At 68.5% G+C, this 26,418-nt stretch overlaps 10 protein-coding genes across 10 annotated transcripts; 4 read left to right on the forward strand and 6 right to left on the reverse strand.

Annotated features, from left to right (window-relative positions):
• Positions 1-729: 729 nt before the first annotated feature.
• RHOBADRAFT_54780 (uncharacterized protein) lies at positions 730-1,836 on the forward strand (the record flags this gene model as incomplete). Its single annotated transcript, XM_018417495.1, has 5 exons — positions 730-982; positions 1,051-1,160; positions 1,218-1,428; positions 1,505-1,665; positions 1,758-1,836. The coding sequence occupies 5 exons, from the start codon at positions 730-732 to the stop codon at positions 1,797-1,799; spliced, it is 777 nt and encodes a 258-aa protein (XP_018269623.1). The 3' UTR covers positions 1,800-1,836.
• A 282-nt stretch (positions 1,837-2,118) lies between these two features.
• On the forward strand, positions 2,119-2,879 carry RHOBADRAFT_3707 (uncharacterized protein; the record flags this gene model as incomplete). The annotated part of the gene is made up of 3 exons (XM_018413405.1): positions 2,119-2,249; positions 2,324-2,666; positions 2,772-2,879. Coding segments are annotated over 3 exons (582 nt in total), but the record flags the coding sequence as incomplete, so codon positions are not given.
• A 145-nt stretch (positions 2,880-3,024) lies between these two features.
• RHOBADRAFT_54782 (uncharacterized protein) lies at positions 3,025-5,219 on the reverse strand (the record flags this gene model as incomplete). Its single annotated transcript, XM_018417496.1, has 3 exons — positions 3,025-4,028; positions 4,105-5,022; positions 5,085-5,219. 3 exons carry the CDS (start codon positions 5,217-5,219, stop codon positions 3,075-3,077), a joined length of 2,007 nt encoding a protein of 668 aa, XP_018269625.1. The 3' UTR covers positions 3,025-3,074.
• Positions 5,220-5,621: 402 nt separating this feature from the next.
• Positions 5,622-7,739, reverse strand: RHOBADRAFT_38149 (uncharacterized protein). The gene is made up of 7 exons (XM_018413499.1): positions 7,694-7,739; positions 7,352-7,608; positions 6,648-6,725; positions 6,422-6,560; positions 6,240-6,328; positions 6,060-6,108; positions 5,622-5,864 (listed from the first exon to the last, which is right to left on the reverse strand). Coding segments are annotated over exons 1-7 (816 nt in total). The 5' UTR covers positions 7,695-7,739; the 3' UTR covers positions 5,622-5,661.
• Positions 7,740-8,190: 451 nt separating this feature from the next.
• Positions 8,191-9,718, forward strand: RHOBADRAFT_54784 (uncharacterized protein; the record flags this gene model as incomplete). The annotated part of the gene is made up of 3 exons (XM_018417497.1): positions 8,191-9,103; positions 9,179-9,242; positions 9,336-9,718. 3 exons carry the CDS (start codon positions 8,191-8,193, stop codon positions 9,622-9,624), a joined length of 1,266 nt encoding a protein of 421 aa, XP_018269627.1. The 3' UTR covers positions 9,625-9,718.
• A 32-nt stretch (positions 9,719-9,750) lies between these two features.
• On the reverse strand, positions 9,751-13,490 carry RHOBADRAFT_48730 (uncharacterized protein; the record flags this gene model as incomplete). Its single annotated transcript, XM_018415179.1, has 9 exons — positions 9,751-9,992; positions 10,078-10,218; positions 10,297-10,746; positions 10,828-10,959; positions 11,057-11,275; positions 11,360-11,743; positions 11,823-12,101; positions 12,192-13,286; positions 13,350-13,490. The coding sequence occupies 9 exons, from the start codon at positions 13,488-13,490 to the stop codon at positions 9,801-9,803; spliced, it is 3,033 nt and encodes a 1,010-aa protein (XP_018269628.1). The 3' UTR covers positions 9,751-9,800.
• A 338-nt stretch (positions 13,491-13,828) lies between these two features.
• RHOBADRAFT_65361 (uncharacterized protein) lies at positions 13,829-15,064 on the reverse strand. The gene is made up of 4 exons (XM_018418690.1): positions 15,019-15,064; positions 14,437-14,531; positions 14,246-14,330; positions 13,829-14,111 (listed from the first exon to the last, which is right to left on the reverse strand). Coding segments are annotated over exons 1-4 (372 nt in total). The 5' UTR covers positions 15,020-15,064; the 3' UTR covers positions 13,829-13,920.
• A 1,126-nt stretch (positions 15,065-16,190) lies between these two features.
• RHOBADRAFT_54786 (uncharacterized protein) lies at positions 16,191-18,192 on the forward strand (the record flags this gene model as incomplete). The annotated part of the gene is made up of 2 exons (XM_018417498.1): positions 16,191-16,338; positions 16,401-18,192. A coding segment is annotated over exon 2 (1,791 nt), but the record flags the coding sequence as incomplete, so codon positions are not given.
• A 1,627-nt stretch (positions 18,193-19,819) lies between these two features.
• Positions 19,820-22,224, reverse strand: RHOBADRAFT_38155 (uncharacterized protein; the record flags this gene model as incomplete). Its single annotated transcript, XM_018413500.1, has 6 exons — positions 19,820-20,528; positions 20,615-20,788; positions 20,840-21,208; positions 21,279-21,353; positions 21,421-21,741; positions 21,817-22,224. The coding sequence occupies 6 exons, from the start codon at positions 22,222-22,224 to the stop codon at positions 19,857-19,859; spliced, it is 2,019 nt and encodes a 672-aa protein (XP_018269631.1). The 3' UTR covers positions 19,820-19,856.
• A 387-nt stretch (positions 22,225-22,611) lies between these two features.
• Positions 22,612-26,257, reverse strand: RHOBADRAFT_54788 (uncharacterized protein; the record flags this gene model as incomplete). The annotated part of the gene is made up of 9 exons (XM_018417499.1): positions 22,612-23,900; positions 23,976-24,099; positions 24,183-24,465; positions 24,543-24,671; positions 24,781-24,923; positions 25,002-25,077; positions 25,152-25,231; positions 25,300-25,639; positions 25,709-26,257. 9 exons carry the CDS (start codon positions 26,255-26,257, stop codon positions 22,703-22,705), a joined length of 2,922 nt encoding a protein of 973 aa, XP_018269632.1. The 3' UTR covers positions 22,612-22,702.
• Between the last annotated feature and the right edge of the window lie 161 nt (positions 26,258-26,418).

Below are 26,418 nucleotides of genomic sequence, written 5' to 3' on the forward strand. Positions count from 1 at the left end.
AAAGGTGACGAGGAACAAGACGAGGAGCAGGGCGAGCATCTTGTCGACGAGGTGGTCACTCGTCGGCCGAGGAGCCCGCGCAGAATTGTCGCGAGGAGACGACCCTTGATCGACGGCATGGAGCCGTACGTCTTCTTGAGCGGCCGTGCGACCGTAGAGGAGCAGGCCGAGGGAGGTGCCGAGAGGTTGACCTCGGCCGGCAGCTGAATCTGGGGAGGCGAGGCAAAGCGGGTCAGCGACTGCGGCACGAGAGAGCGCGTGCGCGCTTCAGAGGACAGATGAACGTACCTCGGGTGCCGTCACGCACTCACACGCTCGCTCTTGGGCTTGTACGAGGCTCGGGCGGGCCGCGACGTCTTCATCAGTCGCGAGACGGCTCGACGACGAGGGGTGCCGGCGAGCCAGTCGGTAGGCGGAGCGCGGCTTGAAGATGTCGGCGAGAGCTGTGGAGGCTACCGGGCTCTGCCGACGAGGTTGCGGTCGAGGTACGGCGGTCGAGGCGAGGAGGACGAGGAGGCCGAGGCGAGGCGGAGTGTGCGCGTCCGAGGGCGAGGGGCGGCGACCGGCATGGCTGCTGGGGGTGCGCACTGTGCTCGTGCTGGTCGCTACAGCAGCGAGTCGAGCGCGGTCGAGAGGGAGAACCGGCAGCTGCTCGTTCCCCACCTCCGAGTGGACCGACCAAGGCCCGGTTCCCGACCCCGCTCCTCACCTTGTACCGCTGCTTCGAGCATGACTGCTGCTCCACCCTCGCGCATCGCCTGCGTCACCGGCGCCTCGTCCGGCATCGGCCGCGCCTCGGCTCTCGCGCTCGCCGCCGCCGGCTGGACCGTCGTCGTGTCGGGCCGCCGACAGCAAGAACTCGACCAGACGATCCGCCTCGCACAAGAGCGTAACGAGGGCGCGCAGCTGCTGGCCGTCGCAGGCGACCTCAGCAAGCCCGACGACGTCGACACCCTCTTCGAGACGATCCGCGACCGCTTCGGTGCGCCCTCTCCTCGCCTCCTCGCGGTGCAAGCATCGTCGACCTGACTCTTTCCAACGACGATACAGGCCGTCTCGACCTCTTGTTCAACAACGCCGGCCGAGGCCTCCCTGCCGTCCCGCTCGAGGACGTTCCGCTCGCCGACTTCCAGTCGATCGTCGCCATCAACCTCGTCGCGGTGCGCACCCGCCTGCCTGCCTTTCAGTCGCACGGTCACTGACACGTCGTTCTGCAGCCGTTCCTGTGCACGCAGCACGCCTTCCGCATCATGCGCGACCAGCAGCCTCAGGGCGGCCGCATCATCAACAACGGGTCGATCTCGGCCCACGCCCCACGTCCGTTCTCGGCGCCGTACACCCTCACCAAGCACGCCATCACGGGCTTGACCAAGTCGACCTCTCTCGACGGTCGGGCGTACCACATCGCGTGCTCCCAGATTGATATCGGTCCGCTCGCGTCTCTCTTCCTCTCGTACAAGCCTCGTGACCGTTCCTGACTCTCTCTCTCTCTCCCGGCTCGCAGGCAACGCGCAGTCGGCCATGGTCGACGAGTTGCGACGAGGCGCCGGCAGCCTGCAGCCCAACGGCTCGCGCATGCACGAGGAGGTCATGCCGGTCGAGGCGGTCGCCGACAGCGTCGTCCACATGGCGTCGCTTCCGTTGCACGTCAACATCCTGACCCAGGTGAGCTCCTCGAGCGTCCTCAGGAGCCGAGCCTCGTCACTAACGACCTCTCTCCCTCCCTTCTCCTCGTCCTCGACCTTGCCACCGCGCAGACGATCATGGCCAACGCAATGCCGTTTGTCGGCCGTGGATAAATCTGAAGTACTGTAATGAAGCTTGTGCACTAGTCTCGACGCGAACGAGAGCCTGCAGCGAGAGTCGATTTCCCCCACCTCGACGAGGAGGAGATGAAGACGCAGCTCGCTCCCACGCTCTCACCTCGCACCAGACGAGCCAGCCGCCATGTCCAACCGCGACTCTGGGTCTGTGCGCGACTCGGTCCTGTCGTCCACCTCGCGCTTCTCGTCCCTGTTGTCGCCCTCGGCCACCTCGACCTCGCACACCTCGACGTTCCCCTTGCCGCAAGCCGCGCCGTCCCTGCCGCCTTTGCCCGCCGGCCAGAAGCGCACCGCAGCCATCTACGACCGACCCCTCGTCAAGTCGCGCGGCGCCGAGGTGTCGCTCGGCGCGTGGGCTTTCCTCTTCTCCGAGGTGGTCCAGTACACGCAGAAGCGCGTGAGCGGCATCAGCGAGTTTGAGAAGCGGTGCGTCGAGCCGTTTTGCCTTCCTCTCATCGTCCTGCGCAAGCTGACCTCGTTGTTCCCCCTCGACCGCGCAGGCTCAGCATCCTCGGCTACAGGGTCGGCGCCCGCCTCCTCGAGCTCCTCCCCCTGCGCGACTACGTCTACCCGGTGTCGTCGCTGCGCTCCCCACCTCCGCCCAGCCGCACGCTCCGCCTCCTCCCGATCCTCACCTACGTCCACTCGACCCTGTACCGGTACCTGTTCGGCCGGCCCGCCGACTCGCTCGAGCGCAGCACCGACAACAGCGACGAGTACATGATCGGCGACGACGACATGGTCATCACGAGGGGCGTCGAGGTGCCCAAGGAGATGAGCGACCTGAGCTGCGGCGCGCTCGTCGCAGGGATCGTCGAGGCGGTCATGGACGGCGCGGGCTTTGTGCGTCCACCACGCCTCGCACTCTTCGCCCGTGCTCCTTTAGGAGCTACAGCGATGTCCATCCGGCGCTGGTGCAGCATACTGAAACTCTTGCGCCCCTCGCAGCCCACTCGCGTGACGGCGCACTCGGTCCCCTCGCCCGAACACCCTCGACGGACCGTCATCCTCATCAAGCTCGACCCGGACGTCCTCGCGCGAGAAGCAGCACTCGGTGGAGGCAAGTAGATGCGTGCGGCGAGGTGCCATCTTGTATTCCTAGAGCAGAGCGCCCGATCTCCTCCTCGTTCATCAGCCTCTCGAGCTCGTCGAGAGCCCTTGAAGTTCTCGCTCTCGCTGCATCTGCTGCGACGCTCGAGGTGCGACACGAACATGCTGTACAACCTGCAAGCGCTGCGGCACGTCGAGAGACTACTCGCCGACGTCGATGAGCCGCTCCTCCTCGCCCGGACCTGCCCTCGCTCCTCCCTCGACCTCGGGCCTCGACCCGTGCACGACGCGCCTTCCTGCTTGACGAGCCCGCTCGACGATGCGCCCCCTCAGCTCGCCCCACTCGACGCTGCCGACCCACCTCGCCGCCTCGCCGCCCTCGAGCAGGCGCACGAGCGCGACCCCTGCGGCGAGCACGAGCCACCACCTCCCCTCGGCGCCGAGCCACCTCCCTCCCGCCCGTCCGCCGACCCACTCGAACCACGTCCCGCCCCTCCCCGAGCTCGCCCTCTCGAGCGCGACCTCAGCCTCCCAGCTCCCCGCACGCTCCTCGCCCTCGACGAGCACGCGTACGTCGCCGTCGGGCCCGACGAGCGCCGACGCCCCGCTGCCGCCCGAGCACCGCAGGACGAACGCGCCGTGCTCGAGGGCACGGGCGCGCGCTTGGCCGAGCGAGGCGCGCCCGAGGCCCGAGAGCGTGGGCGGGACGAGAGACGGGTTGAGGAGGACCTGAGGGGTACGGCGAGCGACGTGGCGGTGTGGCGGTCGGTGCGTGTCGTCGTTGACGTAAGGCAACGCGTAGGAGGAAAGGAGCGAGGGAAAGGCGATGTCCTGGCAGATGGCGCCCGAGACCGAGAGCTGCTGCTGCGGCGTGCGGTGCGGGCTCGGCGTGTGCGGCGCATGCGGGAGCGCGACGTCGGCGAGCGGGAGGGCGTCGCTCGTCGAGCCAAGGGCGTCGAGGTGGCGCGTCGTGTGCGAGAACGACTCGACAAAGGGGACCGGGTGGTGCTTGGTCGTCGACCAGACGAGGTTGGGCGCCGAGCTTGACGACGAGGCGCGAGGGCCGACGAGCGTCGCGACGTTGAGGTACTTGTGGGCGCGATGGTGCGGCGACGACGAGGCGGGCGGGACGACGTAGGTCGCGAGGACGTAGACCTGCTCGCGGCGCAAAGAAGGGTCAGTGCGCTCCTCGACCCGCTGTTTGAGAGATAGAGAGAGCATCTCGGCGCACCTTGTACATGTCGCACACCTCGCTGACCCTCTCGAGCAGGCTCTTCTCGTCATCGCCCATCTCCTCGTCGTCGTCGTCCTCGTCGGGCGCCTTCCTCGCGCCCCGATCCAGCCTGACCGCGCCCTCGCTCCAGCTGAGCGCCTTTGCACCTCGCCCTGCGACGATCCTCGTCTCGGCAAGCCAGTCGTCGAGCGTCGCCGCCGAGGGCTCGTCGCTGCGGCGTGCGACGAGTGACGGTGGCACGACGCAGGCGACCTTGAGCGGCGGGTAGGTCCAGTGCGCATGGTCGGGCGCAGGGTGCGACGGCTCGAACGACGAGTGCGGGACGAGCGGGCCGATGGTAACGAGCAGCGCCGCAAGGACGAGAAGCCGCAGCGGTCGGCGAGAGGGGCGACTCGGACGAGCGACATCGTCGACGCGGTCCTGGCCCTCCTGCTGCTCGCCGAGCACGACGCCGCTGTCGCTCGACATGCCCGCTGTCCCGCGCGCAACCTCGCCGAGCGCGATGCCCGCCGCGCTCACGAGCACGTCGACGCCGACCTGCCCGGCGACGCGCGTGACCCACCCTGCGCCGCCAGCATCGACGAGCGGCGCGATCCACCACCCGACCCTGCCCGACCCGGCGCGTTCCTGCACGATGCCCGCGAGCGCGAAGAGGAGCGCCGGGACGAGGATGGCCGTGTAGCCGTCGTGCGCACGGCGAGGAAAGGCCGCTGCGCCGAGGACGAGGGCGACGAGTGGGGCGAGCGAGGTGACGAGAGCGAAGAGCGATACGGCGAGGAAGGTGTCGAAGGGCGAGGACAGGGTGGCGCTCGCTGCCGGGTTCGAGAGGACGAGGGCGGAGGCGGACCCGACGACGAGTGAGGAGAGGGGGAGGAGGGAAGCGACGACAACCCGCTTGGACGGCTCGTTGCTGGCCTGCGGTGTCCATGCATGGTCAGTTCTACCCTGTGAGAGGGTGGGGCAGCTGCTCTGCGCACCTCGAGAGCGGCTCTGACGTGCGACCAGGTGAGCGGGATGAGGACGACGCCGGCGAGTGTGGGGGCGGCAGGCGCGAGCGCGTAGGCGGCCACAGGCGCGAGGGCGAGGCCGCTGTACAGCGTCGCTGCTTCCATGGCGTGCGCTGGCCGCGGGAAGCGCGAGGGTGAGTGGGAAGTGGGGGAGGAGATGAGGCGGTGCGAGCGGACGAGCGAGCTCGCATTTTCGAGACGACGACGGCTCTCGCAAGGGACGCAGTCAGGACGCTGGCCGAGAGAGACAAACAAAGTACAGAGCGAGGCGAAGGACAGCGAGCTGCGGTCAAGTGCCCGCGTTCAGACCTCCTTTCCGGCTCTCCTCCTCGCTTCGTCGCCCTCGCCGCCGCCCACCGCCCGAGTCGCCTACTTTAGCCAGACACGAACATCGTCACCTCGCTGACCTCGCGTTCGAAAGGCGACCGACCCGCTCTCGAGCGAGGCGCGACGCCGTCGAGCGCATTGACCCTCCTCTCTCCCTCTCTCGCCACCGCGCGCTCGATATGATAAGTGACCCGTGCTCCTGCTCGACCAGCGAGCCGCTCTACATGACGACGCAGTCGTTGTCCTTGCTGCCCTCGAGCTCGCGCAAGAACTGGCCGCTGCCCTTGCCGCCGCCCTGGCCCTGGAGCTGCACGACGAGGACGCCGCCGTTGTGCGGGTCGAGCGTCGCCGTGAGGTGCTCGCGCTGCATGAGGTCGGTGATGGCGGGCTTGATCTTGGCGACGTGCGACGGCGAGTGGTTGCCTGCGAGGGAGCGAGGGGGGGAGGGGGGAGGATGGGGGCGAGGCGGTACGAGAGGAGGAAAGGGAAAGAGGGAGAGCACGGAGCGTACGCGACAGAAAACAAGAGGGCGCGAATGGGAGAGAGAGGGAACGAGAGGGCGAGGGAAGGTCAGTAAAAGGGCCGAGAAGCGGACCAAGGGGACCGACAGCGACGCACCCTTGCCGACGATGATGCGCAGCTCCGGCATGCCCTTGTTGCGCCCGTCCTGCAGGATGGGCGTCGAGACGAGTCAGAAACCGCATCTAAAGGTCAAGCTCGCGACCGGCTCGCTCGCGCGAACGAGCCAAGTCGTCCAGCACGACCGAGTTGCCGACGAGCCGAACGAGCGGGACGTACCGCAATGGCCCGCTCCGTGTACTCGATCGCCTCCTGGACGTACAGGCCGTGCAGGTCGATCGACCCGGGCGGCTGCACCTTGTTGTTCTCTGCGTTCGAGGACCTGCAGGATGAGCGCCTTTTCTCGACCACGAGCTCGGCCGCCGCGAGAGAAAGCGCGCAAGAGGACAGGCCTGACGCACCGTTGAAGATCCACGCGGCGGCCTGGTCGTTGTAGCGGTCCTTGTTGCGCTGGTGCTCCTTGCCCTGGACGCTCAGGTCGTGCGCCGACGCGCCGTCGCCCGCCGTGTAGGCCTGCTTGGACGCGCTGAACGCCTTGGCCTACGGGCACACGGAAGAGAAAGGGCTGGGTCAGTCGACGTCCTGGCGACGAGCCATGAGGAGGACGAAAGGGAAGAGAGGACGCACCATGAGGTCGCCCTCGCGGATGGCGAGGTTGCGCAGCTCGACGTACTGCGAGTTCTGCGCGTTGGCCATGTCGGTGTTCTGGTCGCCCGACAAGCCGAGGAGGCGCAGGAGGACGTGGTATGACGGGCGCAGGTACGAGGGGAGGAGGTGGAAGATGTGCAGGTCGGGCAGAGAGGCGAGTCGGCCGGGGCGAGGGACGCGGTGCGACGGGTGCGAGTTGGGCGACGAGGGATCGTAGAAGGACGGAGGAGGGCGGAAAGGGCGAGAGCGCGAATGTCGAGAGGTCGAGAAGGGTCGAAGGGTGAGGAGGAGAGGCGAGGCAGGAAGGCCGAGTGTCGTGGTCGGGATGGACGACGTCGGCCAAACGGGTCGTGCGTGTCGGGTCGACGGGAAGAGAGAGGCGAAAGTCGAGGAGGAGGGAAAGGCGAGGGACGGCGAGAGGCGAGGAAAGAGGACGAGGTGCAAGGGGGAACGAGCGGCCAGGGTGAGCCTTGACTCTCGCCGCAACGCATTGCCCGCCACCTCGGCGCTCCACCGCTCGACGACCACTCGTGCGAGCTCGCCGTGCCGCCGTGCGAGCGCGCGAGCCTTGGGCAGGGCGCAAAATCGCGAGGGGACGGGGACGAGTCGGGAGCTGTTCCTTCGTCGTGCGCGAGGAGAGAAAGGGAGAGGGGGGAAGGGACAAAGGGGGACAAGGGACGCACAGTGGGTCGACCATCGTGCGCGCCGTAGCCGCCCTGCTGGTGGTGCTGCTGAGGGGCATGGCCGGCTTGAGGGTAGGGCGACGACTGGTACGGCTGTTGGTGCGGCGCCTGGGCCGGGTACGGCGACTGGCCCTGCTGCGGGTAGCCGTGCTGCTGCTGCTGCTGGCCCTGGCTCTGCTTGTGCTTCTTCTGCCACCGTTGGTAGAACTTGAAGGCCTTCTTGAGGTAGTAGATGACCTGGTTGGCCGTCACTGCCACTGCGTGGGCGTGTGCGTCAGTAGGCGCGCGAGAGAGAGAGGCGGGAGGAGGGAGGGAGGAGGAGGAGGAGGAGGGGGGACGCACTGGTGGACCGCGAACGAGGGTGGGCTGGCGGGGCAGGCAGCGAGTGCGAGCTGGGAGCAAGCCGACGAGCTCCAGAGGGAAGCACGAGCTGTCGACGATGCAGAGGGAGAGGAGAGCGGTGCGATCGGCCTCGAGGAGACAGATGACAAGTGGGTGAAAACCCGCGCTCCCTCTGCTGCGAGGCTCCGGTCCAGCCGGTCCAGGGTCGCAAGAGCTTGACGCATAACCCTGCAGTCGAGCGTGACCAGCAAGAGAGACGAGGGCTCACCTTATTCAGCTGCGGAGCAAGCTGCCGCCGAGCCCGCGGCCTCTTCGCTCTTGTCAGCTCTGCCTGCGCACCCACAGCCAGCACACGGTCGACCACCACGCCTTGCTCCTGCACCGCACTCGGCCCCCGGACCACTCGCCGCCGCCGTCGTCGACTGTTCGCCCTCCCCCCGCACTCGACCTTCGCCAACCTCGGCAGCTCGCGCACCCTCGCGCAACGCTCGTCTAAGATGGAGCAGTACACAGCGTACGCTCACCACGGCACCGGCCACGCGTACGCCCACCCAGCACCTCAACCGAGCTCGGCGTTTGCCGCCTCCCGCACTCCGAGCAGCAGCACCACCACCACCACCCCGCTCGCCTCGTCCAAGCCGCGCATCCCGGCCTTTGCGCCCGCCGCTCCATCCCAGTCGTCCCCAGCAGCGCACGCCCTCGCCCTCCCACCTCCCTCGGTCCTCGCCGCCTTCCCTCCCCCGTCCTACACCGCCTCGACCTCGTCCTCGGCATCGCTCTCGTCGGCCCCTCAGCCCTCCCTGTCCGACAGCGGCGCCCTCCCGACCACCAGCCGCCGCATCCCGGCGTTCAACGCCCCCGCGGCCTCGACGTCAGCTTCCTCGGCGCCTGGGCGGGCTCCGGGCCTTCCGCCACCACCACCGCGGTCGGGCCCCCTCCCGTCCTTCGGCACCCTCCTGTCGCCCCAGCACCACGACGCCGACCTCGCGCACTTGCCCAACCCGCCGTCCCTGTCGGCTGCCGCGACCGCGGTCGTCCCGCGCCGCAGGTCGTCGGCCGAGGACGACTACTCGGACGCCGCCGAGGCCCTCTCGTCCCTGTGCCGCGTCCAGCACGACACACGCCCCTCGTTCTCGCCGTCGCCGTCGCCTCTTCCGCCTCCATCGTCCTTGGCCGCCGACGGGCGCCAGGCGGCTGCGCCACCCAGCTCGCAGCAAGGCGGCGTCGAGCGCGCTCGGCTCGCGAGCCACGCGAGCGACGAGGCGTTGCAGGGCCCGGCACCCTCGGCCGCGAGCCCGCCAGAGTCGAGCGCGAGCCCGAACGGCGGGACCGGCGACGGCGTGGACGGCGACGGGACGGACGAGGGTGGGAGGGGTCCGAGAGGCGCCAAGAAGGAGCTCAAGCAGACGAGTGCGTCCAACTTTTCTCTCTCTGTGTACGGTCGAGCGTCGGCAAGGTCGAGACTGACATGCCGAGTGCGCGCAGAACGAGCGGCGCAGAACCGTGCGGCGCAGCGAGCGTTTCGCGAGCGCAAGCAGCAGCAGATCAAGTGCGTCTCTCACCCTCTCCTCTCTACTCCTCTCTTCTCCTGCGTCTCTCCCTACGGTCCCTGACTCCTCTCAACCCCCGTCACCTTGCACAGGGACCTCGAAACGCGCGCGTCCGAGATCCCGCTCCTCCACTCGCAGCTGCAGCACCTCTCTGCGCGCGTCGCCCACTTTGAGGCCGAGAAGCGTGCGTGGGACCGCGAGCGCGAGGCGATGCGCGGCGAGCTTCACGCGCTGAGAAGGGTCGTCAGTGCCGGCGATGACGAGCGGCGCTGGGGAGCGGGGGCGGGAGCGGGAGGGAGCGAGGTCGAGGCGCGCGGCGACGACGAGAGGGCGCCGAAGAGGAGCAAAATGGACGAGGGCGGTGAGCAGGACGGGGCGTGACGCTCGTCACGTAGCCGAGGGGAGCTCGTCGTCGTCGCCGTCGTCGCTGTGCCGTATTCTGTTGTTGTTTGCCCTCAATCGCTCTCGATTTGCTCTCCCTCTCCCGCCGCACAGACCCTCGCGAGAGAGAGCGTACAACAGCGTCGACGATTGCGCTCGCACCCTCAGCTCTGCGTCTACGTCCTCATGACGGCCCTCTTGCGCTTCTTGGCCCCCTGCTCGATCATCTCGCGCACGCTCTCCTCGCTCGCCATGCCCGCCCCGGGCGCCGACCCGAGCATGTCCTGCTCGTAAAAGTCGGCCACCTTGTTGGCCTCGTGCTGGCGCGAGAGGAACTTGAGCGCGGCGAGGTTGTACCCGAGCGTGTTCTGCGAGGAGGGGAACGAGCGCCGAGTGAGCTCGCGAGCTCTGCTGTGCGGAGCAGAGAAAGAGAGACAAAGAGCGAGGACGCACCTTTTGCTTCTTGAGCGACTCGCGCAGGTGGCCCTTGAGCTGGACCATGGTCGGGCGCAGGGCGCGCGTCGCGACGATCTGCGAGTGGTGCGTGCGCAGGAGGAAGAAGAGGACGCGCGAGGTGAGGGCGAGTTGCCAGCCCTGCGCACGAGCGAGTCGTCAGTGACGGCTTTGAGGAGAGAGGGACGGCGAGAGAGAGAGCGGGAGAGAGGGACGCACCTTGTGGGCCCAGACGTCGATGTGCTCGATGAGCTGCGTGACGCGCCCGAACGGCAGGACGAGGAGCGCGTCCTGGAGCTGCGCCGCCGGGATGCCCTTGACGATCTTGAGCACGTACTCGTCGGCCGACACGTTGTTGTACATGGCGAACACGGCGTTGCGGTTCGGGAACGGGACGCGCTTGGCCGCCTCGGCGTTGGGCGCGAGCGCGACCTCGTCCTCGTAGGCGCTCATGGCGAGGCGGTCGATCTCGGCGAGCTCGAGCGCCTCGAGGATGCGCTCGCCGGCCATGAGCGTCTCGGTCGTCGACTTGGTCACCTCGGTCGACTCGGCTTCGGGAACCTCCTCGCCCGAGGGCAGGACGCGCAGCTCGTCGCGCTCACCACGCGCGTTCGACGCGTTGGCGTACATCTCCTCGAGCTCGCGCTCACGCTCCTCCTCGAGGAAAAGCTGCGGCGGGAAGGCAAAGAGTCAGTCACCGTCGCCGGGGAGGGAGGAAAGGGCGACAGGGGAGAGACAGCGACGACGCACCGGCTCCTCGGTCTTCTCCCAGATGCGGATCGACTTGTCGTGCGAGCCCGAGACGACGAAGTTGCCCTTGTAGCTGACGGCGAGCGCCCACACCTCGCCCGAGTGGCCCGCGAGCTTCTGCACGCACTCGAACTGTTGCCAAAAGCGGAACGTCAGGTTCACGATCGTGCGAGAGGACGGCGGGAGGGGAAGAAGGTAAGAGAAAGAGAAAGAGAGAGTCGAGGCGCACCTTGTCGCCGTCCCAGTACTTGACCATGCGGTCCTTGCCGACGGACCAGAACAGGTGGCTGCCGCGCTCGAACGCGACCTGCATGACGCTCTCGTCGTGCGCGAACAGCGACCGGTGGCAGTCGCCAAAGTCGAGGCCCCAAATCTTGATGTTCTTGTCGGCCGAGCACGTGACGATGAGCTTCGAGTCGGACGAGATGTCGAGCGACAATACCGGGAGCTGTGCATGCGGCGCATCACCTCGATCAGGATCTGTTGCTCGTGGAGGAGCGACAAAGGAGAAAGAGGGAGAGCGAGAGCGCACCTTGTGGCCGTAGAGCGAGAGGAAGAACTTGAGCGTGTCGGCGTAGAAGACCTTGACCGTCGAGTCGAGGAGCGACACGGCGAGGAGCCGGCCGTCCGGGCTGTACTTGACGGCGAGGACGTCGTCGGTCATCTTGAGCGTCTTGACGTGCGCGAGCGTGAGGACCCTCGTGACGGCGCCGCCCTCGACCTCGGCCGGCACCTCGCGGACCTCGAAGTCCCAGAACTTGATGTCCTTGTCGGCCGAGCCCGTGACGAGGCCGCGACCGTCGGGCCGGACGTGCAGGGACCACAGGGGCGCCGTGTGCGCGGCAAACGTCTCGAGGAGGGACGAAGACGACAGGTCGTACAAGAGGAGCTCGCCCGACTTGGTGCCGACGACGATCTGTGAGGGGGCGCAAGGAGTCAGGCTCGTCTCCTTGTCGCAGGGAGGAGAGAGGAGAAAGAGGAAGAGGAGGACGCACATGACGATCGCCGGGGAGGAAGGAGCAGCAGATGGCGTAGCCGCAGTCCATCGTCCTCACGCACTTGGTCGTCTTGACGTTCCACAGCTTGAGCGACCCATGGCTCGCCGAGGCGATGAGCTGGTCGTCGGACGAGACGGCGAGGCAGCGCACGTCCGAGCGGTGGCCGGGCAGGTCGAGCGTGAGCATCTTGACGGGCTCGACGGCGGGCGCCTTGGACGAGGCGGGAGGTGGAAGGTTGTACACCTCGAGGGCGTTGTTCGAGAGCGAGGCAAGGAGCTGTACGGCAGGAAGAGAGTCAATCACTGATTGGGCGAGATTCGCTGGGAGGGCGCGACGAGGAAGGAGAGCTAGGGAGGGAGGACGCACCTGCACCTCGCCCTTGTTCTTGAGCGTCTCGGGCGCGAACGAGAAGTTGCGGACCTTGCCGCTCGTGCGCACCGTCGACCACACCGCGAGGCGGTCCCGCCACTCGACCTGGCCGTCCGCCGCCGCTCCCTCAAGCCCGTCCATCTCGTCGTCCTCGTCGACCTCATCGCCGTCGACCGCCTTGCCCTTGCCCTTGACCGACTTGGCCTTGTCCTTCTTCTCGCGCTCGCGCTTGCGCCGCCTCGCGAGCTTCTTGCGCAGCTCGTCCTCGGTCCGGAGGCGGAAGACGTCGATCGCGCGCTCGCCCGAGTGGATGGCGAGGACGGGCAGGGTCGGGTGCAAGGTGATCTGCGAGATGTTGTGCGTGTGCGACGGGTTGGGGAGCGACAGGGCGGCGATGGGCGAGATGGCGCGCTTGAGCTTCTTCCTCGCCGCGCCGTCGGCGGTCGAGGGGGCGTCGCCGTCGGCAGCGCCGCCGAGGGCCGACAGGCCGCGCAGGAGGACGTCGTTGTCGACCTTCCAGCACTTGACCTCGCCCTCGCCGCCGCCCGAGATGAGGACGTTGCTGTCGGCGTCGTAGGCGAACGACCACGCCTCGGAGCGGTGGCCGACGACCGTCTCGATGCAGTGCTGCGTCTCGAGGGCCCACAGCTTGATGAACGTGTCCTTGCACGACGAGATGAGGTGCGTCGACGGGCGAGACGGCGCCGCGGTCGACGCAGAGGTGGACGGGTCGGCGAGCGGGACGACCTCGCCGTCGACGTCCGAGCCGGCCCGGGCGGCGACGAACGCGAGCGCCGTGATCTGGTCGCGGTGGCCGCGCAGGCGGAACAGGCCAACCTCGCCGACGACGTCCCACACGATGATGTCGGTGTCCTTTGCGCCGGTCGCGAGACGGGTGCCGTCGCGGTCCCACGCGAGCGCGCTCACGGCCGTCTTGTGGCCGTTGAAGGTGACGGTGACGGTCTGGGTCTTGGCGTTCCACAGGCGGACGGAACCGTCTGCGTAGCCGACGGCGAACGAGTCCCAGTCGGCGGGCGAGCGAGAGATGGCGGTGACGAGAGCTCGCAGGCCCGTCTCGTGCCACATGGCGACCTGGGGGAGCGGTGTGTCAGCTCTCTGGGTACTGTAGAGGAGGGGAGGACGGCTGCGACGCACCTGCTCGCCCTTCTTGACGTCCCACACGAGGACATCCTCGAGAGCCGGGCAGTAAGCCTTGCGGCCGTCAAAGACGGCGGGGCCGCTGGCGATGACGCCGAAGGCCTCTGTTGGACCGTGCCGCTGATACGACTTGACCATGGCGAGGTCAGGCGAGCGTGGTGGCGAGTTGCGGAGGCGAGTTCGAGGCGAGAGATGAAGCTCGGGACAAGTCCGAGCGGACACGGTCGCTCACCGCCCTCTCGAGGCTCTCTGCAAGGTTCTCGCGCGGCTCGAGGCCTCTCACGTGCTCTGCAGTCTCTCATGATGGCGCGAAACCCTGCCAGGAAGAGCGAGAGGGGCGCCGAGAGCCAGTCGCTCCGCCGCCGCGACAGCTGCTCGCGGTGAGGCAGAGCGTCGCCAAGCTGCTGAGCCGCACTAGCTCAAGATAGGCCAGTCTGCGTAGCTCGCCTTGACAAAGGGACACGGACACGGGTCTGCGAGAAGGAGATTGCCCTCGTTCTGCTACACAACACGGACCAGCCCTCCCAACCTCGTCCCGGTTCCTCCAGCTCCGTCACGGCACACGCGCTTAGTTGCGGGCGGCGGCGACGGCGGCGGTGGCCGTGGGCGAGATCTTCTTGCCGTCCTTGTTGAAGCGAACGCGGACCGGGGGCGCGCGGTTGCGGCGGTCCTTGACCGAGCGGACGCGGACGACGTGGGCGTGGACGGCGCACGAGATGCAGTAGTGGATCTTGATGTACAGCTTGGGAAGCGCGTACTCTGCGACGCGAGGGAGCGAGGGAGGAAGCGAGGGGTTAGCTCGGGTGCGCGGGCGCTGGAACCTTGACGCAGCGCGTCCGCCGCCGCCAACTCGGGCCGGCGCACACGCGGTTCGAGAGGACTGCCCGACGCACCAGGGTACACCGACGCGTCCGAAAGGTCACGGATCGCAGCAGTCTCGACCATGTTGCGGACGGTAAAGCGACGGACGGCCTTGTCCTGTGGGCACGGGTACGGGTCAGTCTCGTGCTCCGGCCTGTGACGACGAGCCTCGTACAGCGACGCAGCTCGCCGAGGGAGAGAAGGGCAGGGAGAGGGAGCGCACCTTGGGGCACATGCGCGAGCAGTTCGAGCAGCGGATGGAGGCGACGTGGCCACGGCCGTTCTTGTTGCGGCCGCCGGATCTTCTCTTCTTCGTCACTGCGAGTTGGAGGCACTGGGTCAGTGACTGTCGCTGCTGTACTCGGTCGGCGAGGTGCTTTTGCGGCGAGCGGGGCGGGGCGCGCTCGCGCGCGACGATTGGCGAGGTGGGCGGTTGACGGCAGGAACGGAAGGGAGAGACGACGAGGAAAGGCGGCGGACTGGTGAGGTGTGCTGAAGGGGAGAGGCGGAGGGAGGGCGAGGGGAGAGTCGAGGTCGAGGTCGGGCGAGGCGAGCGCGGACGGCGACAAAGTCGACTCGCGCCGAGGCGTCCAGCCGCCTGCGCCGCTGCTCCGCCAGGCTAGCTCGAGATTCCCCACCGTCCCTCCCAGCTGTCGCCCCTGCACGCCGGCACCGCGAGAGCCTCGCGCGCTCTGAAAACCCAGCTCCGCCGGTCGAGCTCGAGAGGGCCGGGGTGCGACGCCGGCGAGGTGGTGGTGGGAGGGATGGTGGCCAAGTGTGCGTGTAGGGAGAGGCGAGGACGCACTATTGGAGGAAGGACTACGTAGACGTGTAGACGGTCGACGAAGTGAAGGAGAGCAAGAGGGGCCGGGGGCGGCGAGACGAGGAGGAACGGCCGCCCGACCCTCTCACCACGTCGCTCGCGCTCTGCTAGCCTGCTAGACCTCCAGGCCTGACCTACTGCTGTGCGCTCGAGCGAGCCCCACGCACCGGCAGTCGCACGGCGCTGCGTCCGCCCCGCCGCTCGTCCACCTCGTCCCTCCTCTCCTTCTCGACGCTCTCGGGCAGCGCTCCCTCTCTCGATCGCTCGAGCAGCCTGCATATGACTCGCTCCTCAGCTTTGCGCCGCGCGGACGAGCGCAGCGGCACTCGTGCTCCGCCTGCTCGCGCAGGAACGAGGGTCGCTCGTGCTCCTCTCGCTCCGCGTCTGCCGCCTCGACACCTGGCTCGCTCGTCCCTTGACCCTGGACAAGCCTCGTCGGCCTTGGCAATGAGCTGCTTCCTCTACTCGAGATGAGTCGGGTTGGAGGAAGCACAGGCCAGAGCTCGAAGCGAGAGGCAAGGAAGAGAGCATTGCGACGCCCTGACGAGGGCGTGCCGCCGACTGCGGCTCAAGCGGGACCCACCGCCCCTCTCGCTCGGCCCGTAGCGCGAGGAATAGCTGGCAAGGGGGACCGGGCGCACGAGGGCGGGCGCACAGAGGGGCGGTCGGCAGCAGGACCGACGCAGCCTTGCGGCGAGCGAAAGGCGAGCGTTGTGGACGCGCTCGGCCGGCAAATCTGTCGCGAGCGGTCTTCTGGCGCCCGTGAGCGGTGCCGCAGCTGGCCTGGGTCGGTGTGGCCGCGGGAAGGTGGAGGAGCTGATGGTGTCGAGGGAGGAGAGGTGACGAGAGAGGCCGGCGTCGCCCGGCACTGACGACAGACCCCGCCGCTGCAGAGCAAAGCAAAGCGGCTGCTGGCCATCGCATGCCCAAGCAGCAGCTGACGCGAGGGAGACAGCGTGGGCGAAGCCGAGGAGCTCGCCCGCCTTTCGAGGAGGAGCGCAAGACCACCCCCAAGCCGGTGCCTGCTCTGATCCACTGGCTTTTCATAGCCTCGTACGTCTGCTGCTCCAGCCTTACAGTCGCACGAGGCAGACGGAGCCTTGTTGTTGAAGTCGCCCGCCTCGTCGTCGCCTCTCCCCCTTCTCCCTCGTCGCTCTTCACCTCGTCCACCTGCCGCCTATCTGCTGGCCAGTACGGGTGCTTCGGGACCCTGTGCACCGCCCGAGCCGACTCGCGCCGCCCCGTGCGACCCTCGACCCTCGCCCACGCTCCCCTCGCGCCTCACTCAACCCCGCACGTCCAGTGTGTCGCCCCCTGCCCCTAGAGCCTTTCAGTGGAGCACAGACTGACTCTAGCCCCTACAGGATGGCGTCGTCGAGTTCTGCGCACCCTCCCTCTGCGTCGGCCCCGCGGCAGTCGGTGACACGGTCCATGTCGCGGCGGTCGCTCGCCCCCGCCGCCGACGGGCTCGCCAACTCGTTCGACCAGCAGGCCGACGCCCTCAGCCGTCCACGCCTGCCGACCAAGACGCCGCCTCGAGCCGGCCTCCCCCGTTCCCGCACCGCCGCCGACCTCGCCCCGGCCACGTCGCTCCCCCGCGCACGCTCCACCACAAGCATCGCCGCGCGCAGCTCCGTCCCCGCCGCCAAGCTCGCCACCTCTCAGATCACCACGAGCAGGTCCCGGCGCGTCCTCGCCGAGTCGAACACGGTCGGCTCTTCGTCCACCCGCACCGCCTCGTCAACCTCGACCTCGTCCTCATTCGCCACGGCGGCGGCCACGGCCAGCTCGCGCACCCTGTCGGCGACGAGTACCACGTCGACGTCGAGGCGCTACAGCCGTGTCGAGGCGAGCCGGATGACGGGCATGGGCGTCGTCCGCACCGGGCCTCCTGTGCAGGGCCAGCGCCACAGCCCGCGCAAGTCGACGTCGTCGAGCGCGCTCGCCCGTGACGCCGTCGCCGGAACCAGCGGCACCTCTCGCCTGTCCCTCGGCGTCGACAACCGCCGCGAGCGCGAGGTCAAGCCGCTGCCGCGCTCGGCGAGCGCAACCCGGGTCAGCGGGCCGTCCAGCGCCCCGAGCGGGACCGAGGCCGCCCTGCGCACGCTCTCCGAGGAGCCGACTATCCAGGAGAGCTTCGACGAGATGATGGCCTCGACGCACGTCGCCGGCCTCGCCTCGCCGGCCAAGCGCGGCGTCGTCGGGTCGGTCGCGATGGTCCGGTCGCCGGCGGCGCGCCCGCCGGGCCTCTTCGGCGGCGGTCGCTCGCCCTCGATGGACATCGACGGCAGCGCGCGCTCGGCGCCCATCGCGAGCTCGTCGTCGCGGCACCTCGCCGTCCCACGCTCGTCGCCCGTCCGCGGCGCACTCTCGCCGCGTGCGCTCACGGGCCGCACTGCCCTCACGCGCAAGCTCGACGAGATCGAGTCGGACTCGGAGGAGGACGACATCGACTTCCTCAGCCCGCGCAAGAAGACGGCCAAGCGCGTCCACCTCTCGGCATCGTCGCCCGCCGCGCCCGGCCCGGTGTCGCCCGCCCGCCCCGTCACGCGTCTCGAGCCCGAGCAGCTCGAGGACGACGACGTTACGATCCATGCGCCGGTCCTGCCGCGCAGCCCGCCGAAGCGCGGCATCGAGCCGCAGCAGCGCCCGATCTTCACCGACGCCGCCTCGGTCCCCATGATGCGCGGCGGCAGGACCTTCCCGCTCCCGAGCCTGACGGCGCCGACCTCGTCCGCCAGGCCGACGCTACGCAGCACCTACGGCGCCTCGATGGCGTCGTCCTCGGCGATGCTGCCGCCGCTCGTCATGCCGCGCTCGAGGGCGCCGCCGCCTGTCGTCGACCAGAACGACCGCGGTCTCGGCTCGGCGTCGGCCTCGAGTGGCTTCCGTCCGCTCCGCCTCACGAGCTCGGCGGTGTCGGCCGCGACGAGCGGGAGCGCCAGCACGGGCGCAGGCTCGAGCGGCAGCCGCCTCCCTCGTCCTCAGCGCGTGTCGCTCCCCGCGCCTGCGCTCGTTCCTGTCGAGCCTCGCCCGCACGACATCCTCGGCGTCCCGTCGGCGCCCGAGCCGTCCGTCGGCGAGGACGTCTCGATGGCTGTCGAGGACGGCGCCTCGACCGTCGACGCCGACACCTCGATGTGCTCGGCCGCCGACGTCTCGACCATCTCGACCACGTCTACTACGTCGACGGCGTCGTCCACGTCGAGCCGCTCGGAGGAGACGGCGCGCAGGCTCGCCAACCTCCAGAGCATGCTCAGCCGCCTTCAGATGCCCAAGCCGAGCGCACCCTCGAGCCGCCGCACGAGCGCCCCGACCTCGACCCCTCGCTCTCGTTCACGGGCTCGACGTCGAGCTCGCGCGACTACGAGGTGCCGCTCGCGCCGGCGCACGAGCCCTCGGCGCCGCGCCGCTCTGCCGTCCCGCGCTCGCGCGCCTCGCTGCCCTCGATCGTCGGCCCGCCACCGGCAGCGCCGTCGACGCACGTCGCACCGATGCTGCCGTCGGGCCCGACTGCGCGCCGCCGCAGCTCGGTCGTCGCGCGCCCGCCGGGGGGCATCGTCAACACGGCCGCGAGGCCTGCGCAGGGCGCGCTCGGCGGCGCCTCGTCCTCGTCGACGGCGTCCTCTTCCTCGTCGAGCACGCGCTCCTCGTCGGCGTCGACGGCGACGGCTAGTCGTCCGTCAGCCCGCCGCGTCTCGTCGACGACCCTCCCATCGTCTGCCTCGGTCGGCATGTCGCTCTCGGTCGACGCCAAGGGTGCAGCCGCACTCAGCGAGAGCGTCGGCCGGCCGCAGGGCAACAGGGCGACGCTGCAGGGCGTCGTGGCGTGCGTCGACGTGCGCACGGCCGAGGGCGACGACTCGGGCATGGTCTTTGTCGACTTGCTCAAAAGCATGGGCGCAAGGGTGCGTCCTCCCTTTCTCTCTCTCTCTATTTCTCTTTCTCGTCCTCTCACAGAGACTGACACCAAGCGTTCCTTTGCAGGTCACGACCCGTCCCTCGTCCGTCACGACCCACATCGTCTTCAAGTCCGGCCGTCCCTCGACCCTCCAGTTCCACCGCTCGCTCTCGCCCGCCTCGCGCCCGCACCTCGTGGGTATCGCGTGGGTCGTCCGCTGTGCCGAGCTCGGCGCGCACACCGACGAGGCGCCGTTCAAGGTCGAGGACGCGGCGGCGCCCATGCCCGGCTTGGGCAAGGAGAACGCCGTGCGCGACGTCGCGGCGGCGACGGCGCAGGCTGCGCTCGGCCTCGGCGGCTCGGCGCCGTCCAAGGTGGCGAAGGACGGCTCCGGCACAGGCGGTGGAGGAGCCGGGCGACGCAGGAAGAGCATGGAGCCCAAGGCGCTCGCCGCCCTCGGCAACGGTGCGTCGGGCTCGGGTTCGGGCGACGCCGGCTCGGGCATGCAGGGAGGTGGCGGTGCGCGCGATGCAGCGCTCAAAAGGTCGATCGCGGCGTCGATCGAGCGTGCGAGGAGGAAGAGCCTCCAGTTCAGGCCGCTCGTCGGCAGCCCTCTCGCCAAGCGGGTCTTTGTCATGCCCGACGCGGTCGACGAGGGCGAGGAGTGAGGCCGACGCTCTCTTTGTTACGTCGTGTTCCACTGCCCCTCCCCCTTCCTTTCCTCCTTCTTCCTCCCCTTCGTCCTTCGCTCGTTCGCCTTTCTTCCTCCGTCACTCAATTTTGCCTTCCCTCTGCACACGCCCCTCGTTTAGTGTCCTCTCTCAACGTGCAATACTTTGCTCTCCAGCCTCTCGACGTCGAGCATGCGCGAGGAAGAAGAGAGAGCGCGAGAGCGAGCGCACAAGGTTGCACAGTCTCGCTACGGCAAGAGGTCCGTGCCCTTTGACCGTCCCGCCGCGAGCTCCATCTTGGCCGTGTTGACGCCAAAGTGGATGGCCTTCTTGGGCAACGACGCCGCACGCTCGAGCCCCAGCCGCTTGGCGAGGAGGCGCAGCAGCATCTTCTCGCCCACGCCCTCGCGGAAGCGGTAGTCGGCCTTGAGCCAGACGGGCACGTGCGCGAGGTAGTCGACGACGTGCGCGGCGAGGTACGGGTACCGCGCCTCCTTGCCGTGCGACGAGACGACGCGGTCGTCGCGACCGAGGTTCCGGGTCGGGAGGCGGTCGACGTCGAGCTGCAGCTCGGCGAGTAGAGCCGGCCAGTTTTGCTGCGGCGAGTCGGATGAGGGCAGGTCGGCTTTGTCGAGCTCGTTGGGCGTGTCAAGCTTGTCGAGCTCGGCGGGCTTGGAGAAGCGCTCGGGTCCGGTCGAGGTCGAGTCGGTCGGGCGAGGCTGAGCTGCCCGTCGATGCCGCGCGTAGCCGCCGAGCTGCTCGTCGGCGCCGAGCCCGCTCAGGAGAACGCGTGCTTGCGAGTGGTACGGCGGAGGAGGATCGAGGTCGGCGCTGCGGCTCGGTGAGGAGGGACGGGTCGAGTCGAACTGCGAAAGATGGCCGCGCCCTCGAGCGGCGAACCAGAACGCGATCGAGATGCTCTGCGTCCGCAATACATCGTCAGTGACGCTCGAAATAGAGACAGGGAGAGACAGGGAGAGACAGAAAAAGGGAAAGAGCGACGCACGAGGTCCATGACGGTGCGCTGCGGCTTCATGAGGTCGATGACGGCCTGTCGGTGCTCGAGCATCTCTCGATAAGGCACGTTGACCTCGACGAGATTCCACCGTCGCTCTGGCCGTAACCGCTTGAGCTCCTCCCAGCTGTTGCGGGCCGTGACGCGGTCGGGCACGTCGTAGATCTTCGAGTCGACCGGCGGGTCCGCCGACGTGGCCTCGTCGTGCGCCTCGACAGGTGGCGCCTTGCCCTTGCTCTTGGCGCCGAGGACGTTCTGCGCCTTGATCTTGCGCGGGTTCTCGAACGCGACCGTGACGAGGTCGATGGCCTCGCCGTCGGGCAAGACCCGGTCGAGGACGACGGCGAGGACCGTGCAGTCGAGCCCGCCCGAGAAGAGGACGGCGACGCGAGCGTCGGGTGGTGCAGGGAAGGGAGGGATGGTCGTGACACGAGCGCGCAGGGCTCGCTCGAGCTCGACGAGGAAGGATTCGACGAGTTGGGCGAGTCGAGGGGTGACGACGGGCTCGGACGGGTCGCGCGGTGAGGACGGGGTGAGGTCGTCGGGTCGAGGGAGGGTTGTGACGAGCGGGTCGTAGGGATAGATCTGGTGGAAAGAGAAGGGTCGGTGAGTGAGTTTCGGTTGAGGAAGAGCCGCAAGGAGAGGCCGGGCGCACGAGCGTATTCTCGGACTCTTGACGAGCGCCCTTTGGCCGCCGAGGCACCGACGAGAAAGAAGGCCGACCGTTGAGCTGCATGGGCAACTAGGGTCAGTCCTGCCCCTTCTGCCCCGAGGAGGACTAGAGAGACAGCACGAACCGAGTCTAGCAGGCCCTCGTCTCGCAGGTCGATAAGGTGGACAGCGTCGGTCGCGACCTCGGTCCAGTTTTGAAGAGGAGATTCGCCTCCTGGCGCAGCCGAGGCGAGGAAGAACGTGGGCGAGTCGGCCGTCGGGAGGTGAAAGAGGAGGGAACGGCGTCCGAGCGGGTCACGCGCAAAGTAGATGCGCCTGGTCGACGCCTCGTAGTAGATGAAGGCGTATGGACCCTCGACGTCCCGGATAGAGGCGAAGAACCGTGACGGGCCGTGGTGCTGGATCTGCTCGAAGAGCTTCTGCCCGTCGTTCTCGTGCGGCGAGACCTGCGTGGTGAGGCCGAGCGTGAGTCACGGAGTACTGCTCGCGAGGCCCAGAGGTCAAGAGGATCTGTGACGCACCTTGAGCCCGTCAAATACCTCGCCGTTCCAGAGAAGGACGTTGCCGTCGCGGACGAAAGGCTGGGCCGTGAGGTTGTCGCCGCGCATGTGCAGGACCGAGGCGTGAAAGTCGAGATGATAGCTGATGCCTCGCTCCGTCTCCACATCTTGACCGAGCTGACGGCTGTCGTCGGGCCCTGTAAAGCGAAAGTCAGCTTCCGGGCCGTCTCGGCGAGAGGGAGAGATTCTGGGCGCACCTCGATCCTGGACCGCCCGCACAACAGTATCCCATGACCGCGCGTGTGCTCCATCATTACTTGATGCCGAAGAAGTCCGCCGAACGGCAAAGGCGATGCCGCACCTGCGAGAGAGAGAGACGATCAGTCCGAGGACGGCGGGGTCGGCAAGGAGGAAGGGGGAGACGCACATCTTGTTGCAGTGACCCTCGGCGGCGAGTAGCTGTTCACTGGAATCACAGGCGACCAGGCACAGATGCTTGTGCTCGGCCGGCGGTGCTGGTGCGGGCGAGCGCGAGGAAGGGGTGGACGAGGCACAGGAGAGAGGCGTGTGGACGCCGGGCGAGGGCGTACGGCGGTTGTGGAGCAGCAGACACGGGCGTAAAGTGCAGCTGGGCAAGTCTCGCGGTGCAGCTCGGGCTTGTTGTGGCAGGGAGGCCGGCGCAAGTTCGGGGAGCAGATGAGATCCGATTTCGCTTCGCTGAGATGGACGGCGTCGCTTTCTGCAGCGCGAGCAGCGTCGTGTCTCTCGGTTCACTGAGAGGAACATAACAGAGCTGTAGAAGAGGCGTGCCGAGGTCGAGGAAAACTGCCGGCTCGTCGGCCGTCGAAATGCAATGCGACAACAGGCTCCCGCCACTCCGCCACGGCTCGACCGTAGAAGCACCCGCTCACACGCCCTCGAGCCGACGACGCGCCTCCTCCCTCGCCGCGTCGCGCTCGGCCACCGAGCCGACCTCGTCGTCGTCCTCGAGCCGTACCCGCTCGACGCCGCGCACGACACGCCGCGCAAACCTGCCCTCGTCGTCCTCGGCGTTCTCGCTGTGGTCCGCCCCGAGGTCACCCGCCACCTCCCTCGCCGTGCGCTGCCCCTGCGCACTCGCCCGCCCCGACTCGCTGCCGGGCAGCTGCAGCGCCGAGCTGCTCGCGCTGCCCTGCTGCCCAGGCACGCGCCCGCCCCAGCCGCCGACGCCGAGAAAGCTGAGCGGCGGTGGCGTGCCGAACCCGGCGGGCGTCGAGGGCGTCGAGCCGACCGACGACGAGGTGTTGGACGCGCTCAGGTTCGCGACCGACGGGTTCGCGATGCGGCGCAGGCCGCCGAAGAAGCCCGAGAAGCCGCCAACGGCGCCGGATGCAGAGGGCGACGTCGAGGGAGCGGTCGAAGCCGAGCTTGAGGGCGAGGGGCCGCCGACACGGGGAGGGGAAGGGGAAGGTGCGCCGCCGAGCGGCGGCGAGGTCGGGACGGTGGCGGCGGCGGCGGTCGACAAAGGGCGTAAGAAGCGACCGTTTGTGCCCTGCTGCTGCTGCTGTTGCTGCTGCTGGAACGGGACCGAGAGCGTCGCGCTCGGCGGCGGCGACGAAGGGTCGACCTCGCTCGCCGTGGCCGAATGCGGCGCCGAGCCCGCGCCCGACGCGCCGCTGCTGCCGCCAAAGAAGCTCGACTTGCGCGCCGCGCCGCCGAGAAATCCGCCGAGGCCCGCCGCGAGCTGCTGCGCGCCCGAGCGCGCGACATCGACGCCGGCGAGGAACGACCCGCCGAGCTGCGCCGGCGACTGGGGCACATCGAGCGCCGGCGACGACATGACGTCCTTGTCGTACTTGTCGCTCTCTCCCGCCGCCTGCGCCGCCTGCGCCTGCGCTGCCGCCAGCTGCCGCTTGCCCCAGTCCTCCCTGAAGGCCTCGACCGCGCCCCACACGCCGTCGCGGCCCTGGGTCCACCCTTTGCTGAGCCGCTCGCGCGCCTTCTGCGGCAGAGGGGCGAGCTGGGGGCCGAGCGCCGGGATGTGGTCGGCGCTAAAGTCGTGCAGGCCGTGCACGAGCCGGATCCCGACGTCCTCGATCGGGTTCGTCTTGCCCTCCATCGGGTGCCTGCGGACGAGGTGTGCGTCAGGAGGGACGACCTAGAGAGAGATGAAGGAGAGAGGAGAGAGAAGGGAGACGCACTTGGGCTCGACCAGGTCAAAGATGACCTCGTCGGTCGTGCAGTCCCACAGCTCGTACGCGGCCGTGTGCTTGAACGCCATGATGAACGCCTCGTTGAACGAGGCCGGGTTGTACGACTCGAGCTCTGCGTACGACGACGAGTCAGTCGGCTGCATCGGTCGAGGAAAGCCGCAAGGAGAGGGAGAGAGGGAGGACGAGAGGACGCACCTGGTGCCGACAGCAGCATCTCGGCCCTCTCGCCCCTGTCGCGGCCCAAGAACTCGCCAAACTTGACACAGGCCAACAGCGAGCACACGTACTCCTCGAACTTGGCGCGCAGAAAGTCGTCGCTGCCGACGAACCCTTGGCCGAGCGGGCGCGTCGGGTCGGCCGCGTTCCACGACGCGTCGACGGTCGTCACGAGCTCGTCCATCCACTTGCGGTCGGCGGCCGTGAGCGTGATGAGCGACGTCAACTTGGGGTTGAGGATCTCGAGCGACGCCGAGTCGATCTGTGGCCGGACATTTCTCGAGCGAGGTCAGTCGGCGGCCCGGGCGATGGGCACGAGCGAGTGAGAGGGGGACGCACGTTGACGATGACGTCGATGTGGCAGTCGCGCTGCTGCTGGAAGATGCTGTTGGTCGTCCCGACGAGGTACGAGCGCGTCTTGAGAAGGTCGATCTGCTGCAGCGGCAGGTACGGCTGGAAGAACGAGCCCTGCGTGCGAGTGTGCCGATGAGGCAGCGTGTAAGTACCGCGGCGCTCGAGCGTACCCGGACCCCCTCCTCGGCGGGAAGAGTGGCAAGGGAGCCGAGCGACGACGCACCTTGCCAAAGATGTTGAGCGGCAGGCCGAGGTACCGGATCAGGCTGTACTTGTCGCTCGTCTTGAGGCTCGTCGGCTTGGTGAGGCGGTGCGAGCGCTGGTCGAGGACGGGCGACGCGGCATCGTCGAGTGCCGTGAGGAGAGCTGCGCAGGCGCGAGAGTTGGCTCGGTCCGCCGACGCCGGCAGGGAGGGGAATGAGGATTCGTAAAAGGGAGACGCACCTGGTATCAAAGTCACGAGCGAGTACTGGAACGTGCACAGCTGCTCGACAGGCGAGTTGGCGGCGAAGAACATGACCTGTCGGCGAGGGAGAGGGAGAGGGCGTCAGAGGGCGCTTGGCTGAGGAGAGAGAGAGAGAGAGGAGGACGCACCCGACGTTGAAGCATGAGGAGCTTGAGGAGCATGAGCGTCTTGAACCGGAACCGATGGACGAGCTCGCGCAGAGACGTGCCTGTCGGGCGAGGAGGAGGTCGTCAGTCGGCGTACGGGAGACGAGCCGAGAGCGAGACAAGGACGCACCCATGTACATGCCGCCCTCTTCTTCTGCCGCCCTCTGCTTCTCCTCCGGCGGCGGGCTCAAGGGCGGCTCGCGCGCCTCACCCGCCAGGTTGACCTCATCGCCCTCGTCTCCCGCTCGCCCCGGCTCGCCGTCCCGCTCGTCCTCCTCCTCGCCCGGCTCGTCACACTCGTCCGCTCTGCCCTTGCCCTTGCCGCCGCCGTCGAGGCCCTCGCGCCGCGCGAGCGCCGGGTCAAAGCTCCGGAACAGGTCGACGAGGATCGCCTTGTCGTCAAAGTCGCGCTGCGCGAAGAAGGACCGCGTCACGACGCCAAGCTTGTCGCGCAGAGGGCCAAAGATGGGCTGTGTACAGAGGGAGAATCAGAACCAGGTCGAGAGAAGGGAGGACGAGGAGGGGAGAAGAGGACGCACCTTAGAGGCGAGGACGACGATGGCCTTTTGGACGGTCGAGCGCGTCACGTCCTTGCCCTTGTTGAGGAGCTGGTCTGCCGGGATCTGGCGGTTGCACGAGATGCCAAAGATGGTCTCTTGGGGCGCGACCGAGGGGAGGACGAGGTGGAAGTACGAGTAGTCCTCGTCGCGGGCGTGGGCGCCGTCGGGGAGGGCGAGGAAGGGGAGGCTGCGCTGCAGCTCTGGGTCGTCCTTGAGCGTGTCGGGGAGCGTGTACTCGATGGTGGGGCCGACGGCGTGGTCAAAGCCGACGAGGGCGAGCCCCCACACCTTTGCGCCGACGGTCGCGTTGAGCCCTTGGGACGGCGTGCGGCGCATCGGGGCAGGGGCCGGCGAGGAGCCGAGTGCAGACGCTGGTGCTGGCGGTCGAGGAGAGGGCGCGAGGTGGGCGGGTCGTGACGACGAGTGGGACGAGGTCGAGGGGCGGGGGGAGAGGGACGAGGGCTCGTCTGGCTCGTCGGTCGGGGTCGGGGGCAGTCGCTCGAGCTGGAGCGGGTGCTGCTGGGCCATGGCTGGGCTCGGTCGAGGTTGCGGGCGGGCTCGACGAGGGCCGACGGCGGGAGCGGACGATGAGAAGGAGCGCGACGTGGGCTCGCTCGCGGTGGACGGCGAGGACGCGGGTGGGTGCGGCGGTCGTGGCTCGAGTTGTGGTGGCGGTGCTGGTGGTGGCC

This window comes from Rhodotorula graminis (genome assembly GCF_001329695.1).
Source record: "Rhodotorula graminis WP1 unplaced genomic scaffold RHOBAscaffold_10, whole genome shotgun sequence".
In the NCBI taxonomy this organism is placed as follows: domain Eukaryota; kingdom Fungi; phylum Basidiomycota; class Microbotryomycetes; order Sporidiobolales; family Sporidiobolaceae; genus Rhodotorula; species Rhodotorula graminis.